This window comes from Oncorhynchus gorbuscha, linkage group LG07 (assembly GCF_021184085.1).
Source record: "Oncorhynchus gorbuscha isolate QuinsamMale2020 ecotype Even-year linkage group LG07, OgorEven_v1.0, whole genome shotgun sequence".
Lineage (NCBI taxonomy): Eukaryota > Metazoa > Chordata > Actinopteri > Salmoniformes > Salmonidae > Oncorhynchus > Oncorhynchus gorbuscha.
In genome coordinates, this window is record NC_060179.1 from 59,382,885 (window position 1) to 59,399,841 (window position 16,957).

The following is a 16,957-nucleotide window of genomic DNA, read 5'->3' on the forward strand; positions in this document are numbered from 1 at the left end:
TTAATCGGAATGGCCGATTTCAAGTTTTCATAACAATCGGAAATCAGTATTTTTTTTTTTTGGCGCCGATTTCCGATGCCACCCGTTAGATAAAATACCGAACGGTTCTGTATTTCACTGAAATAATAAAGGTTTTGTTTTCGAAATGATAGTTTCCGGATTCGATCATATTAATGACCAAAGGCTCGTATTTCTGTGTGTTTTTATGTTATAATTAAGTCTGATTTGATAGAGCAGTCTGACTGAGCAGCAGCAGGCCAGTAATCATTCCTTCAAACAGCACTTTCTTGCGTTTTGCCAGCAGCTCTTCGCAAGCACAGCGCTGTTTATGACTTCAAGCCTATCAGCCTAATGGCTGGTGTAACCAATGTGAAATGGCTAGCTAGTTAGCTGGGTGTGCGCTAATACTGTTTCAAACGTCACTCGCGTTTAGATTTGGAGTAGTTATTCCCCTTGCACTGCAAGTGTCGCGGCTTTTGTGAAGCGATGGGTAACGATGCTTCGAGTGTGGCTGTTGTCGATGTGTTCATGGTTTGAGGGTCAAGGAGGGGGACGGAAGCTATACTGTTACACTGGCAATACTATAGTGCCTATAAGAACATCCAATAGTCAAAGGTATATGAAATACAAATGGTATAGAGATAAATAGTCCCATAAATACTATATTAACTACAACCTAAAACCTCTTACCTTGGAATATTGAAGTCTCATGTTAAAAGGAACCACCAACTTTCATATGTTTCCATGTTCTGAGCAAGGAACTTAAATGTTAGCTTTTTTACATGGCATATATTACTTACTTCTCCAACATTTTGTTTTTGCATTATTTAAACCAAATTGAACATGTTTCATTATTTATTTGAGGCTAAAATAATTTTATTTATGTTTTATATTAAGTTAAAATAAGTGTTAATTCGGTATTGTTGTAATTGTCATATTTTTTTTAAAGCCAATTAATCAGTATCTGCTTTTTTTGGTCCCCCAATAATCGGTATCGGCGTTGAAAAATCATAATCTGTCGACCTCTAGTATTTCAGCTGTGAGTCTTTCTGGGTAAGACTTTAAGAGCTTTCCACACCTGGATTGAGCACCAGTTGCCCATTTGTTTAAAAAAAAAAATAGTTTTTATTATTTTAAAAATTCTTAAAGTTCTGTCATTGTTTTGTTGATCATTGCTAGAAAACCATTTTCAGGTCCTGTCATAGATTCTCAAGTAGATTTAAGTCAACTGTAACTCAGTGCTTGAACTGCCTGTGCCTAGCTACAATACATTTTTTTTTCATCCTGAAAAACTCCCCAGTCCTAAACAATTACTAGCATACCCATAACATGATGCAGCCACCACTTTGCTTTAAAATATGGAGTGGTACTCAGTAATGTGTTGTATTGGATTTGCCCCAAACGTAACACTTTGTATTCAGGGCAAAAAAATTAATTGCTTTGCATGTTTTGTAATATTTTCAAAAATTCTGTACAGGCTTCCTTCCTTTCACTCGGTCATTTAGGTTAGTATTGTGGAGTTAACTACAATGTTGTTGATACATCCTCAGTTTTCTCCTATCACAGCTATTAAACCCTGTTATTATTTTAAAGTCAGCATTGTGACATTGCCTCATTGTGAAATCACTAACTGGATGTATTGATACACCATCCAAAATGTAATTAATAACTTCATCATGCTGAAAATGATATTCAATGTCTACTTTCTTTACCCATCTACCAATAGGTGCCTTTATTTGTGAGGCACTGGAAAACCTCCCTGGTCATTGTGGTGGAATCTGTGTTTGAAATTCACTGCTCGGCTGAGGGACCTTACAATTATCTGTCTGTGTAGGGTACAGAGATGAGGTAGTCATTCAAAAATCATGTTAAACACTATTATTGCACACAGTGAGTCCATGCAACGTATGTGACTTGTTAAGTACATTTTTACTCTTGAACTTATTTAGGCATGCCATAACAATAATGGGGTATTGTGTGTAGGCCAGTGACCAAAAAAACCAATGGTATTTAATCAATTTTGAATTTAGGCTGCAACACAACAAAATGTGGAAACAGTCAAGGGATGTGAATACTTTCTGAAGTCACTGTATATATTTCCACACTGAGGCTGGAATAATACTGTGAAAATTATGATCATGCCCTTTTAATGTAAAGACGTAAGCGTGCCTCAGTTCAGCTGGCGGCAAGCTGAAGTCGGCTAGGCGACCCAAATGAGTGTGCTCGCATACAGTGGCGTGCGAAAGTATTCACCCCCCCCCCTTTGCATTTTTCCTATTTTGTTACCTTGATTTTTCAGGGTGGGTTGTATCATTTGATTTACACAACATGCCAACCACTTTGAAGATGCAAAATATTTTTTGTGAAACAAACAAGAAATAAGACAAACTATAACTATTAACCCCCTCAAAGTCAATACTTTGTAGAAACAACTTTTACAGCTGCAAGTCTCTTGGGGGTAAGCCTCTATAAGCTTGGCACATCTAGCCACTGGGATGTTTGACCATTTTTCAGGGCAAAACATCTCCAGCTCCTTCAAGTTGGATGGGGTCCACTGGTGTACTGCAATCTTTAAGTCATACCACAGATTCTCAATTGGATTGAGGTCTGGGCTTTGACTAGGCCATTTCAATACATTTTAAATAATATAATAATAATAATATATGCCATTTAGCAGACGCTTTTATCCAAAGCGACTTACAGTCATGTGTGCATACATTCTACGTATGGGTGGTCCCGGGGATTGAACCCACTTCCCTGGCGTTACAAGCGCCATGCTCTACCAACTGAGCTACAGGACCAAATGTTTCCCCTTACACCTCTCAAGTGTTGCTTTAGCAGTATGCTTAGGGTCATTGTCCTGCTGGAAGGTGAACCTCTGTCCCGGTCTCAAATCTCTGGAAGACTGAAACGGATTTCCCTGTATTTAGAACCATCCATCATTCCTTCAATTCTGATCAGTCTCCCAGTCCATGGCGATGGAAAAACAACATCCCCACAGCATGATGCTGCCACCATGCTTCACTGTGGGGATGGTGACTTTGGGTGATGAGGTGTTGGGTTTGCGCCAAACATAGCGTTTTCCTTGATGGCCAAAAAGCTCAATTTGTAGTCTCATCTGACCAGAGTACCTTATTCCATATGTTTGGGGGGTCTCCCACATGCCTTTTGGCAAACACCACACTTATTTGCTTATTTTCTTCTTTAAACAATGGCTTTTTTTCTGTCCATTTTATTTCACCTTTATTTAACCAGGTAAGTTAGTTGAGAACAAGTTCTCATTTGCAATTGCGACCTGGCCAAGATAAAGCGTAGCAATTCGACACATACAACAACACAGAGTTACACATGGAATTAACAAAACATACAGTCAATAACCCCAGTTCTGTGGAGTTTATGGCTTAAAGTGGTCCTATGGACAGATACTCCAATCACCTCTGTGGAGCTTTGCAGCTCCTTAAGGGTTATCGTTGGTCTCTTTGTTGCTTCTCTGATTAATTCCCCCCTTGTCTGGTCCATGAGTTTTGATGGGCGGCCCTCTCTTGGCAGGTTTGTTGTGGTGCCATATTCTAATAATAGATTTAATGGTGCTCCGTGGGATGTTCAAAGTTTCTGATATTTTTATATAACCCAACCCTGATCTGTACTTCTCTACAACTTTGTCCCTGACCTGTTTGGAGAGCTCCTTGGTCTTTGTGTTGCTGCTTGCTTGGTGGTGCCCCTTGCTTGGTGTTGCAGACTCTGGGGCCTTTCAGAACAGGTGTGTGTGTGTATATATACTGAGAACATGTGACACTTAGATTGCACACAGGTGGACTTCATTTAACTAATAATGTGACTTCTGAAGGTAATTGGTTGCACCAGATCTTATTTAGGGGCTTCATAATAAATGGGGTGAATACATATGTATTTTTTTCTTTTCCAAGTTATTTTTTTCACTTCACCAATTTGGAATATTTTGAGAATGTCCTTTACATGAAATGTACATTTTTATTTATTTCATCTTTATTTAACCAGGTAAGCCAGTTGAGAACAAGTTCTCATTTACAACTGTGACCTGGCCAAGATAAAGCAAAGCAGTGTGACACAGTTACACATGGAATAAACAAACAGTCAATAACCCAATAGAAAAGTCTATATACAGTGTGTGCAAATGAAGTAAGATTAGGGAGGTAAGGCAATAAATAGGCCATAGTGGAGAAATAATTACAATTTTGCAAATAAACACTGGAGTGATAGATGTGCAAGTAGAGACACTGGGGTGCAAAGGAGCTAAAAAATATAAATAACAATATGATGATGGGGTAGTTGGATGGGCTATTTACAGATGGGCTGTGTACATGTGCAATGATATGTAAGCTGCTCTGATAGTTGATGCTTAAAGTTAGTGAGGGAGACATGAGTCTCCAGCTTCAGGGATTTTTGCAATTCAGTCAATGGCTGCAGAGAACTGGAAGGAAGGCGGTCAAAGGAGGAATAGGCTTTGGAGATGACCAGTGAAATATACCTGCGGGTGGGTGCTGCTATGGTGACCAGTGAGCTAAGATAAGGCAGGGCTTTACCTAGCAATGACTTATAGATGACCTGGAGCCAGTAGGTTTGGCGACGAATATGAAGCGAGGGCCAGCCAATGAGAGCATACAGGTCGCAGTGGTGGGTAGTATATGGGGCTTTGGTGACAACGGATGGCACTGTGATATACTGCATCCAATTTGCTGAGTAGAGTGGTGAAGGCTATTTTGTAAATGACATCGCCGAAGTCAAGGATCGGTAGGATAGTCAGTTTTAGGAGGGTATGTTTGGCAGCATGAGTGAAGGATGCTTTGTTGCGAAGTAGGAAGCTGATTCTAGATTTAATTTTGGATTGGAGATGCTTAATATGAATCTGAGAGTTTACAGTCTAACCAGACACCTAGGTGTTTGTAGTTGTCCACATATTCTAAGTCAGAACCGGCCAGAGTAGTGATGCTAGCAGGTGCGGGCAGCGATCTGTTGAAGAGCATGCATTTAGTTTTACTTGCATTAAAGAGTAGTTGGAGGCCACGGAAAGAGTTGTATGTCATTGAAGCTTGTCTGGAGGTTAGTTAAACACAGTGTCCAAAGGGCCAGAAGCATACATAATTTTGTCATCTGAGTAGAGGTGGATCAGAGAATCACCATCCGCAAGAGCGACATCACTGATGTACACAGAGAAAAGAGTCAGCCCGAGAATTGAACCCTGTGGCACCCCCGTAGAGACTGCCAGAGGTCCGGACAACAGGCTGTCCGATTTGACACACTGAACTCTCTGAGAGGTAGTTTGGTGAACCAGGCGAGGCAGTCATTTGACGAACCAAGGCTGTTGAGTCTGCCAATAAGAATGCGGTGATTGACCGAGTCGAAAGCCTTGGCCAGGTCGAAGTCGGCTGCACAGTATTGTCTTTTGTCGATGGCGATTTTGATATCATTTGGGACCTTTAGTGTGCTGAGGTGCACCCGTGACCAGCTCAGAAACCAGATTGCATAGCGGAGAAGGTACGGTGGGTTTCGAAATGGTTGGTGATCTGTTTGTTAACTTGGCTTTCGAAGACCTTGGAAAGGCAGGGTAGGATAGATATAGGTTTCTAACAGTTTGTGTCTAGAGTTTCTTCCCCTTTGAAGAGGGGAATGACTATGGCAGCTTTCCAATCTTTGGGGATCTCAGATGATACGAAAGTGGTTGAACAGGCTAGTAATAGGGGTTGCAACAATTGCGGCGGATCATTTTAGAAAGAGAGGGTCCAGATTGTCTAGCCCAGCTGATTTGTAGGGGTCCAGATTTTGCAACTTTTTCAGAACATACGCTATCTGGATTTGGGTGAAGTAGAAATTGGAGAGGCTTGGGCAAGTTGCTGTTGGGGGCGCAAAGCTTTTGACAGGGGTAGAGGCAGCCAGGTGGAAACCAAGGCCAGCCATAGAGAAATGCTTCTTGAAATTCTCGATAATCATGGATTTATCGGTGGTGACAGTTTCCTAGCCTCAGTTCAGTGGGCAGCTGCTCCTATTTTCATTTTTGGGAGTTTGTGCTACAGGATGCAAATTTCTGTTTGAAAAAGTTAGCTTTTGCTTTCCTAACTGCATTTGTACATTGGTTCCTAACTTCCCTGAAAAGTTGCATATCGCGGGGGCTATTCGATGCTAATGCAGTACGCCAGTCAGTCTGGAGTGAACCAAAGGTCTGGAGTGAACCAAAGGCTACAGTTGGAGTCATTGAAATTTGTTTTTTCCACACCTCCACAAATTGTTAACAAGAAAACTATAGTTTTGGCAAGTTGGTTAGGACATCTACTTTGTGCATGACATGTAATTTTTCCAACAATTGTTTACAGACAGATTATTTCACTTATAATTCGCTGTATCACAATTCCAGTTGGTCAGAAGTTTACATACACTAAGTTGACTGTGCCTTTAATCAGCTTGGAAAATTACCTACCTTCAAACTCAGTGCCTCTTTGCTTGACATCATGGGAAAATCAAAAGAAATCAGCCAAGTCCTCAGAAAAAAATTGTAGACCTCCACAAGTCTGGTTCATCCTTGGGAGCAATTTCCAAACTCCTGAAGGTACCACGTTCATCTGTACAAACAATAGTACGCAAGTATAAACACCATGGAACCACGCAGCTGTCATACAGCTCAGGAAGGAGATGCGTTCTGTGTCCTAGAGATGAACATACTTTGGTGCGAAAAGTGCAAATCAATCCCAGAACAACAGCAAAGGACCTTATGTAGATGCTAGAGGAAACCGGTACAAAAGTATCTTTATCCACAGTAAAATGAGTCCTATATCGACATAACCTGAAAGGCCGCTCAGCAAGGAAGAAGCCACTGACCCAAAACCGCCATAAAACCAGACTACGGTTTGCAACTGCACATGGGGACAAAGATCGTATTTTTTGGAGAAATGTCCTCTCGCCTGATGAAACAAAAATATAACTGTTTGGCCATAATGACCATCATTATGTTTGGAGGAAAAGGGGGGAGTCTTGCAAACCCAAGAACAACATCCCAATAGTGAAGCACGGAGGTGGCAGTATTATGTGGTAGGGGTGCTTTGCTGGTGCACTTGACAAAATATATGGCATCATGAGGAAATACAATTCTGTGGATATATTGAAGCAACATCTCAAGACCTCAGTCAGGAGGTTAAAGCTTGGTTACACATGAGTTTTCCAAATGGACAATGACCCCAAGCATACTTCCAAAGTTGCGTCAAAATGGTTTAAGGACAACAAAGTCAAGGTATTCGAGTGGCCATCACAAAGCCCTGACCTTAATCTTATAGAACATTTGTGGGCAGAACTGAAAAAGTGTGTGTGAGCAAGGAGGCCTCCAGGACGAATGGGCCAAAATTCACCCAACTTATTCACCCAAGTTTTATTGTTGCATTTCCTTTAAAACAGCTCATGTATTTTTGCACGTGTTATTATTTTTAAATTAGTTAAAAAGTACATGTTAAAAACAATAAACAACCATAAATAAAAGTACTATTTCCTTGTAAAAAAAACATCAAATTCTGTAAAAAGCCATTTAAAATGTGTACAAATGATTTAACAAGGTAAAATGTTAAAAAGTAACTTTGCTAAAAGGCTGTATTTGGTCCTTTGTACTAGAGGTCGACTGATTATGATTTTTCAACACAGATGCCGATTATTGGAGGACCAAAAAAGCCGATACCGATTAATTGGCCGATCTTTCAATTAAAAACACTAATAGTTGTATTTGTAATAATGACAATTACAACAATACTGAATCCACTTATTTTAACTTAATACATCAATAAAATCAATTTAGCCTCAAGTAGATAATGAAACCTGTTCAATTTGGTTTAAATAATGCGAAAACAAAGTGTTGGAGAACGTATAAGTGCAATATGTGCTATGTAAGAAAGCTAACGTTTCAGTTCCTTGCTCAGAACATGAGAACATATGAAAGCAGATGGTTCCTTTGAACACGAGTATTCAATATTCCCAGGTAAGAAGTTTTAGTTATTATAGGACTATTTCCCACTGTACCATTTGTATTTCATTAGCCTTTGAATATGGGATGTTCTTATAGGCACTTTAGTATTGCCAGTGTAACAGTATAAGCTTCCGTCCCTCTCCTCGCTCCTCCCTGGGCTCGAACCAGGAACACAACGACAACAGCCACCACATCGAAGCAGCGTTACCCATGCAGAGCAAGGGAAACCACCCCAAGGCTCAGAGCGAGTGAAGTTTGAAACGCTATTAGCGCGCGCTAACTAGCCAGCCATTTCACTTCGGTTACTCTCCGGAGTTGATAGGTTTGAAGTCATAAACAGCGCAATGCTTGATGCACAACGAAGAGCTGCTGGCAAAACTCACGAAAGTGCTATTTGAATTCATGTTTACGCGCCTGCTTCTGCCTACCACCGCTCAGTCATATACTTAGATACTTGCATATAATCTTACTGAGCATACAACACAGGACACGCTAGATAATATCTAGTAATATCATCAACCATGTGTAGTGTGCAACCATGTGTATCAACTAGTGATTTATGATTGATTGTTTTTTATAAGATAAGTTTAATGCTAGCTAGCATTTGCGTAACAGGCAGTCTCCTTGTGGAGTGCAACGAGAGAGAGGTAGGTAGGTCGTTATTGCGTTGGACTAGTTAACTGTAAGGTGAAAATCTGTCTTTCTGCCCCTGAACTAGGCAGAAAATAAGAATGTGTTCTTAACTGACTTGCCTAGTTAAATAAAGATTAAATAAAGGTGTAAAAAAAAGAATCAAATCAGGCCCAGAAATACAGATTTCCGATTGTTATGAAAACTTGAAATCGGCCCTAATTAATCAGCCATTCCGATTAATCGGTTGACCTCTACTTTGTACAGGAACGTGGTCCTTATCAAACTCGACTGCTCCTCCAAATCAAATACCGTAAATATTAATGTTATACTAAAATACGTAATGTGCAAACATTTTCAAGATGATTGAAATGTGTAGTGTACAACTTAACATAATGAACAGGAATGACATTTTAACCTGTGGATTACATTAAAGGAGACCCAGCTGCTGGGTCTACCCAGCATGAAAGTGAATTAAAAACCCAACTGATGGTTAAATTAACCCATGTTTGGGTAATCAAAATAACCCAACATGTTGGATTAGTCACACAAACCAACATGTTGGGTTAGTCACACAACCCAACTGGCTGAGTCAAAATAACCCAGCGTGTGTTCTTTCAAATATTTACCCAGCGCTGGGTTACCAAATAACCCAAATTGGGTTGTTTTTATCCCAGCATCTTTTTGAGTGTACCGTGAAATTTCCCCTCACCTAAAGGTAATCCAAGGGTCTCATTAACTAATAAGATGTCTTAAGCCCAGCTCTCCCTTTGTCCCGCTGTAGACATGCAGTCATGCAATAGTTCTAAGATCTTAACCTGCACTTAGAACTGTCCCGAATCACTCCAGTCTATGGATTACTATTACTTACACCCACTAAAACAAATCTCTTATAGACGCTTGACGAGTTGGCACCCGCTCCAATAACAGAGTGTAATTGTTATGGAATTTCATCCAGGTTTTCCCAACCACCCCCAATAATGTGTTACAATGGCCTTGTACTTAACGATGTTGTTTTCATGTTGTTAATCAATAGCAGCTGGCCAGAGTTGGCTACACACTCACCTGTGTTAGTCAGCATAGTGTGTTTGTGTGCGCAGGTACGTTCAATCAGTTCTATCATGCCTGGCCAATAGCAGACTGGCTCTATTTTTTTTTTGTATTTTTTTTTTGTATTGCAATATACCGCAGTCTATCCAGTAACGGTTGCTAATTGTGAAATGAGCTAGAAACAAAAGACATAAGATCAGCACACTCATGTGAATGCTCAAATCCCTTATGTTCAATTTATTCATCTTATATGTCTTTAATTTATCTGTTTTGACAGAAAACGGCGTCTATGACCTCACTGCCTGTCGAGGACCTCGGAGAGCCTCTCCCTCAACACTGGAAGTGCTACATGTCACCACAAGGGCGGCACTACTATGTCAACACAGCCAGCAACGGTAAGGACACACGTGGAGACTGATATACATGTATTGCCTAAGATAAATTGATTCACATGAATCTAGAGCTGTTGAAGGTCACCGCTACTTAACAATGTCCTCCGAGCACTAGTTGACTGCTGAGGTGTCTGACTGGTACTGCTGGGTGTCGAGGCACATTAAAGACTTGGGGAAGATCTCTCCTCTTCACACCATTGTTTCTGTCCACACAATTAGCTGTCTGTCTCTATCCCCAGCGCCACCACTCAAACACACAGACGGGGACAGAGACACACAGAGACTGAGAAAGCAACACTGTGAGCTTTCCTTTGTTTCGAATAGGACAGGCACTGGCACCATATTGATTTACTGACCTTAAATGAACTCGGGAGGAAACGTGAAGTGTTGACATGATGGTGTGAAATGGAATGGAAGACCTGCTGGGGGATGTTATTATGCCTGCTGTGGGTGTCATGGCAACTACAGAGAGGGAGGGGTGTGGATGAATGAAGTTCAGGTTCTCAGTTTATTTTTGAGGAGAAGTAAGATTGGCAACGCAGCACTGGGAGGTTGTAGACTGTAGATCTACTGTTTTTTTTTATGATACCACTCACTTAGGAGTAAAATGATTCAGTGACTTAACAAGTTGTGTTGTGAATGATAGTAGCTGTAATTAAGACCAAAGGCACTCCCAGTGTGCATGTCTGGGATCATGGTTTTACTGTGTGGAGCGGGAAGATTGTGTGTGGAGTTGGGCACATGGTCCACACTTGACCATGAGAAAACATCTACAATTTGGCAAACCAAAACTCCACCCAGAAACACGACCAGAATAACAAGTTGCTCCTTCCTCTCTCCTTTTTTAGATGCAGGTCTCTTTGGTGAATGTGTTAATGGGAAAGAGGAAAGGACAAACCAAACTAGAGGGCAGTCATGTTTGGCTACACCCTCTTCTGAAGGATTGTCTACCACATAGCCAAAAGCATGGCAAAACCCCTTCACAATTGTGGTTATTTCACCTTACAGACTCATTTCATATCGGAGTTGATTCCACGGATCTGTTGTGTGCTTCTCTGTCTGCAGAATAACCATGTCGCCAGTAGATAACCATCTCTCTGACTCCAGGGTTGCGGAGAGATATGGTCCCATGACACTCTTTTGTTCTTGGCGTTGGACTGGTTTTATTTGCTGTCAGATTTCCTTGGAGGGAAATGCTTCATCTTTCATAACTTTGCACAAAGATACACACAGCTGTAACGGTCATCCCAGCTGAAAAATAAAAAATGATTATTGTACTTGTGGTATTGCAAAATCGGCCTCTGAGGGGCATAGACAATCACCAGTCCTTCTTTGATTGTGCTTTCCTCAAGTAATTGGAAATGTAAGCACAATAAATGCACAGTACACACACACACACACACACACACACACACACACACACACACACACACACACACACACACACACACACACACACACACACACACACACACACACACACACACACACACACACACACACACACACACACACACACAGTCAACCAGCAGAGCCACTGTAACTAGGACTTTTCCCAACAGTCTCCAACTATCTAATAATGTTTAACTGAAGCAATCTGCTATTTATAGGATATCCGCCATTTCAAACTGGCCTCCCTCCCTCTTATGTTAAAGTTCAGATGGATTAGATAATGTTGTGTGTGCGTGCACATATGTATGCTATGTGTGTGCGCATGACACGTACACGCATGTGCGTCCGTGTGTATTGTGTTTCTGCGTTGCTATAGTAACCAGAGGACGATCATGCGTGGGTGAGCTAGTGCTGTAAAGGTTCCTGAGTTACAGCTTGTTTCTTGGAGGTTTCCTTCCTGTATTTCTGTGCATTACAGTTTGGCAACTATGTTGTGTTTCAGTGTGATTCTGAACTGCGGTTTCCTCACATTTTCCCTGGGCATCCTCCTCTCTGTCCAGAGCGTAGCTTTGTAAAAAACAAAATCCTCTATAGACCCACAACCTGCCATCTCCCAACATACACTATTAGACATTTTATAGATGCCTAGACTGTTTATTGTTGTCTATAAAATTGCCAGTAGACTCTGTAAAGGCTACAGTGACACAATGTTTTATGCTTAGTTCTCTCAATATGACTTTTTGACATACCATCATTTGTCCTTTTTTCAATTCATCATTTGTTGTGAGCTGTATTGGGCATTTGTGTGTTACCCTCCATGCTATAACCAGATAAATGTAGTCAGTGTGAATGGGCCATAGTGTGTGCATGCGAGCAGAGTGTCAGAGTGTCAGCTGGTTATGAATTAAAGATGGGGATTGCTAGACCTAACTAGGCCATATTACTACTAATTCTGTTCACTCACATTGATATCCCACACAACCAGCGCCGATTCCAGGCATAAGTAAAATAAGGGGTTTCTTTGGGCCCTTGGCTGCTAGGAGCCCCCAACACAATTTTTTAAAATCAGATATCAAAGTAAGACCCAGATGCAGGCTGTCGAAGTAAGAATATTTAATGTTCCAACAGGGGCAGGCAGAGGGTCAGGGGCGGGCAGAGGTTCAGGGTCAGGGGCGGGCAGAGGTTCAGGGTCAGGGGCGGGCAGAGGTTCAGGGTCAGGGGCGGGCAGGGGTACAGGTCAGCGGGCGGGCAGGATCGGGGGCGGGCAGAGGTACAGGTCGGCGGGCAGGCTCAGGGTCGGGCAGGGGTACAGGTCGGCGGGCAGGGGTACAGGTCGGCGGGCAGGCTCGGGGTCGGGCAGAGGTTCAGGTCTGCGGGCAGGGTCGGGGTCGGCGGGCAGGGTCGGGGTCGGGCAGAGGTTCAGGTCGGCGGGCAGGCTCGGGGTTGGGGGCGGGCGGGCAGGCTCGGGGTTGGCAGGGGTACAGGTCGGCGGGCAGGCTCGGGGTCGGGCGGGCAGGGGTACAGGTCGGCGGGCAGGGTCGGGGGTGGGCAGAGGTACAGGTCGGCGGGCAGGATCAGGGTCGGAGGCAGGCAGAGTGGTCAGGCAGGTGGGCACAGAGTCCAGAAAACAAGCAAGGGTCAAAACCGGGAGGACTAGGAAAGAGAAATAGAAAGCAGGAGCAAGGGAAAACGAACTGACCCAGAGAGACAGGAAACACAGGGATCAATACACTGGGCAAAACAAACGACACCTGGAGGGGGTGGAGTCAATAACGAGACAGGTGAAACAGATCGGGCGTGACAATTCTAATATTTTTTTAGGAACTCAGTCGGGGTCTCAACTTACTATTGAGAATAAGAATAGTAGAATACACCAGGTGAATCAGCAGTTTTTCTGTTATGTCAGTCACAGACAGTTAGTCAATTTTGCCATGTAAACTAGCAATTTTTAGATTGGTAGTTAGTCTAACCAGCTATCTGAACTTGTAGTAATTTATGACCGAATACCAACCGGCCATGCAGGGCACGTGCCTAGGTGCCCTGACCTCTAGGGGGCCCCTAATTTATTTTGTTAGTCATTCTCACTCAGATATCATATTAACATGCAGAAGTCATTACAGAATTGCAGGAAATTACCTGTAAAACGGCAAAACATTTTTCTATCTCTGCCGCATGTCAAAATGTGTCGAATTTGCAGATGTTATCACAGGTGCAGAGAAATGCTTGTGTTTCTACCTTTAATGGTGTTGTAATACCTAGGAATGACTCCATGGCAAAATGTGTGTGGTGGGGGGAGGAGCTTTAATATACTTTTAAAATGACTCAAATCAAAACTGTGTGGAGAAATTATAATGGACCTCCATTCATACAGTTTTTATGACTGTATCCAGCTCGCTAGTAATCACCGAAATGAAAGCTAGACAGTCCATGATCATTGAACATTCCAAAAATGATGGATAGAGGACTATTTTTTTTACATTTTTACAAATTTTGATGGCGAGGAAATATAACCAATTCTGTGCGGTCCTCCGGGATCAAAAATGAGTTTGACACACCTGTGTAAGTGTATTGAAATCTTGTCTCAGCTATCCTGGAATTACAGCTTTGTAATGAGCTTGTTAGAGTAAATATGTTGGAGGATGTGTGTAGAGTTGCAGCCTACCTCACATCTGAGCACACTGATGTGAAGTAGATAATCACTCCAATCTGCATTTCCAGGTGCCAGTTGCTAAGTAACAGACCCTTTTGATGTCAACAGTGTTACAGTTCTGTTGTAATCCTGATAGTAAATAGAGATGTTTCTTTCACCTTTCAGTCCATTATCCACTGATATTACATTAATTTCCTGCTCATTTTCTGATTAAACATATCATGCATCTCGGCCTAAACATAAAATTAGGAATTTTTTTCCAATGTAATTTAAACATTGAAACATTCATTTCCTGTTCATTTTCTTAGTAAAGTTGTCATGCAACTAGGCCGGCACATGAAATTAACACATTGTCAATGTAATTGAAACTATAAGGTCACTTGTCACAGAGACTTGCTATCTACAGTACCAGTCCAAAGTTTGGAAACACCTACTTATTCAAGGGTTTTTCATTCATTATTATTTTCTACATGGTAGAATGATGTGAAGACATGAAAACTATGGAATCAAATAGTAACCAAAAAAGTGTTAAAATAGATTCATTAGTTTATGTTTGAGATACTTCAAAGTAGTCACCCTTTGCCTTGATGACAGCTTTGCACACTCTTGGCACTCTCTCAACCAGCTTCATGAGGTAATCACCTGGAATGCATTTCGATTAACAGGTGTGCAGACACTGACCATGTTCAACGGGTGTTGTACACACGTCACGTAATGTTAGTAAACGAGCCAGCCAGCTAACGTTAGCTAGTTATAAACAACAATGAACAGTGCCAACAATGCCACAGTGCTGGGAGCTAACCAAGCAGGGTCAATGTTAGCTAGCTAACATTAGGCTTTAACTAGAAAAGCAAGCGGTTCTGGGAAACAAATAATGTCAGCTAGGGAGCCGGCCAGCTAACATTAGCTAGCTAGTTAACAGTACACTTTAGCTTAAGACAAATTTCTAGCTAGCTAGGTAAACAACGTTTAAGAGCACACACGTCACGTTACGTTAGCTAATGAGCCAGCCAGCTAACGTTAGCTAGTTAAACAACAATGAACAAAGTGCCAAGAATACCACAGTGCTGGGAGCTAACCAACCAGGTTCAATGTTAGCTAGCTAACATTAGGGTTTAACTAGAAAAGCAAACGGCTCTGGGAAGTGAATAATAGCGTCCACTAGGAAACAAGCCAGGTAACGTTAGCTAGCGAGCATACAGTACACTTTAGCTTGAAAATAAACCACATTCTGTCAAAATTAGAAATGTGTAATATCTGAAAATGCAGCTAGCTATCTTACCTGTATGCGTCCATCATGCATGATGATGTGTCTCCCTGTCAGGAATGCCATACCACCTTTTCCCTTAGTTTGAAGATGTAATCCGGAGGTGTTTTCTCCATCTCTTTAGCAATCATACTCTAATTCCACTGATTTCAAAACGTGATCCTCCAGAAGATGGAAAGCAACGCTTATGCAGCTCCACTACAGAATACATTTTTAAAAAGCTGCGTTCAACAGGATTACCAACACAGACTGACAAGCTCAAATAGACAGAAGCCTTCTATGTGGCAGACCAATCCTCTCTCCTCTCTCGGCATGGCCAGCCCACTCATTATCTCAGCCAATCATGGCTAGTGGGAAGGTTGCTCTCTTTTTCTGTGGCTTAACAAACAAGGCTCTGAATTTAACAATTCTATTCATATTTACAGATGGCATACAAGTTTGTTATTAAGGCACATGAAAGTTCACATGTTCGAGAAGGCATTTCTGACAAACGGCTCTCCTGTGAAGTTGTGACTTGTGACATACGCCTAGTTTCCTGAATCGGGTCACATATTATGGCAAGAACAGCTCAAATAAGCAAAGCGAAAAGACAGTCCGTCATTACTTTAAGACAGGAAGGTCAGTAAATGTGGAACATTTCAAGAACTTTGAAAATGTCTTCATGTGCAGTCGCAAAAAACATCAAGCGCTATAATAAAACTGACTCTCATGAGGACCGCCACAGGAAAGGAAGACCCAGAGTTACCTCTGCTGCAGAGGATAAGTTAATTAGAGTTAACTGCACCTCAGATTGCAGCCCAAATAAATGCTTCACATATTTCAAGTATCTGACACAGCTCAACATCAACTGTTCAGAGGGCACTGTGTGAATCATGGTCAAATTGCTGCAAAGAAACTACTACTAAAGGACACCAATAATAAGAAGAGACTTGCTTGGGCCAAGAAACACGAGCAATGGACATTAGACCGGTGGAAATCTGACCTTTTGGTCTGATGATTTCAAAGTTAAGATTTTTGGTTCCAACCGGCGTGTCTTTGTGAGATGCAGTGTAGGTGAACGGATGATCTCCACTTTTGTGGTTCCCACCGTGAAGCATGGAGGAGGGATAGTGTGGGGGTGCTTTGCTGGTGACGCTGTCAGTGATTTATTTAGAATTCTATGCACACTTAACCAGCATGGCTACCACAGCATTCTGCAGTGACACACCATCCCATCTGGGTCTGCGCTTAGTGGGACTATCATTTGTTTTTCAACAGGACAATGACCCAAAACACACACCCAGTTGTAAGGGATATTTGACCAAGGAGAGTGATGGAGTGCTGTGTCAGATGACCTGTCGTCCACATTCACCCAACCGCAAACCAATTGAGATGGTTTGGGATGAGTTGGACCACAGAAGAATGTTGGAAAAGCATTCCACATTAAGCTGGTTGAGAGAATGCAAAGAGTGTGCAAAGCTGTCATCAAGGCAAAGGGTGGCTACTTTGAAGAATATAAAATGGCACTTGTTTTGGTTACTACATGATTCCATGTGTTATTTAATAGTTTTGATGTCTTCACTATTATTCTACAATGTAGGAAATTGTAAAAAATAAAA

The 16,957-nt window shown here is 41.8% G+C and overlaps 1 protein-coding gene across 1 annotated transcript in view; it reads left to right on the forward strand.

Annotated features, from left to right (window-relative positions):
• Positions 1-16,957, forward strand: part of gas7b (growth arrest-specific 7b) — a 52,829-nt gene that overhangs the window by 11,034 nt on the left and 24,838 nt on the right. The window contains exon 2 of the mRNA XM_046356979.1: positions 9,936-10,053. Within this exon, the coding sequence (XP_046212935.1) occupies positions 9,936-10,053 (118 nt within the window). The remainder of the gene's footprint in view (positions 1-9,935; positions 10,054-16,957) is intronic.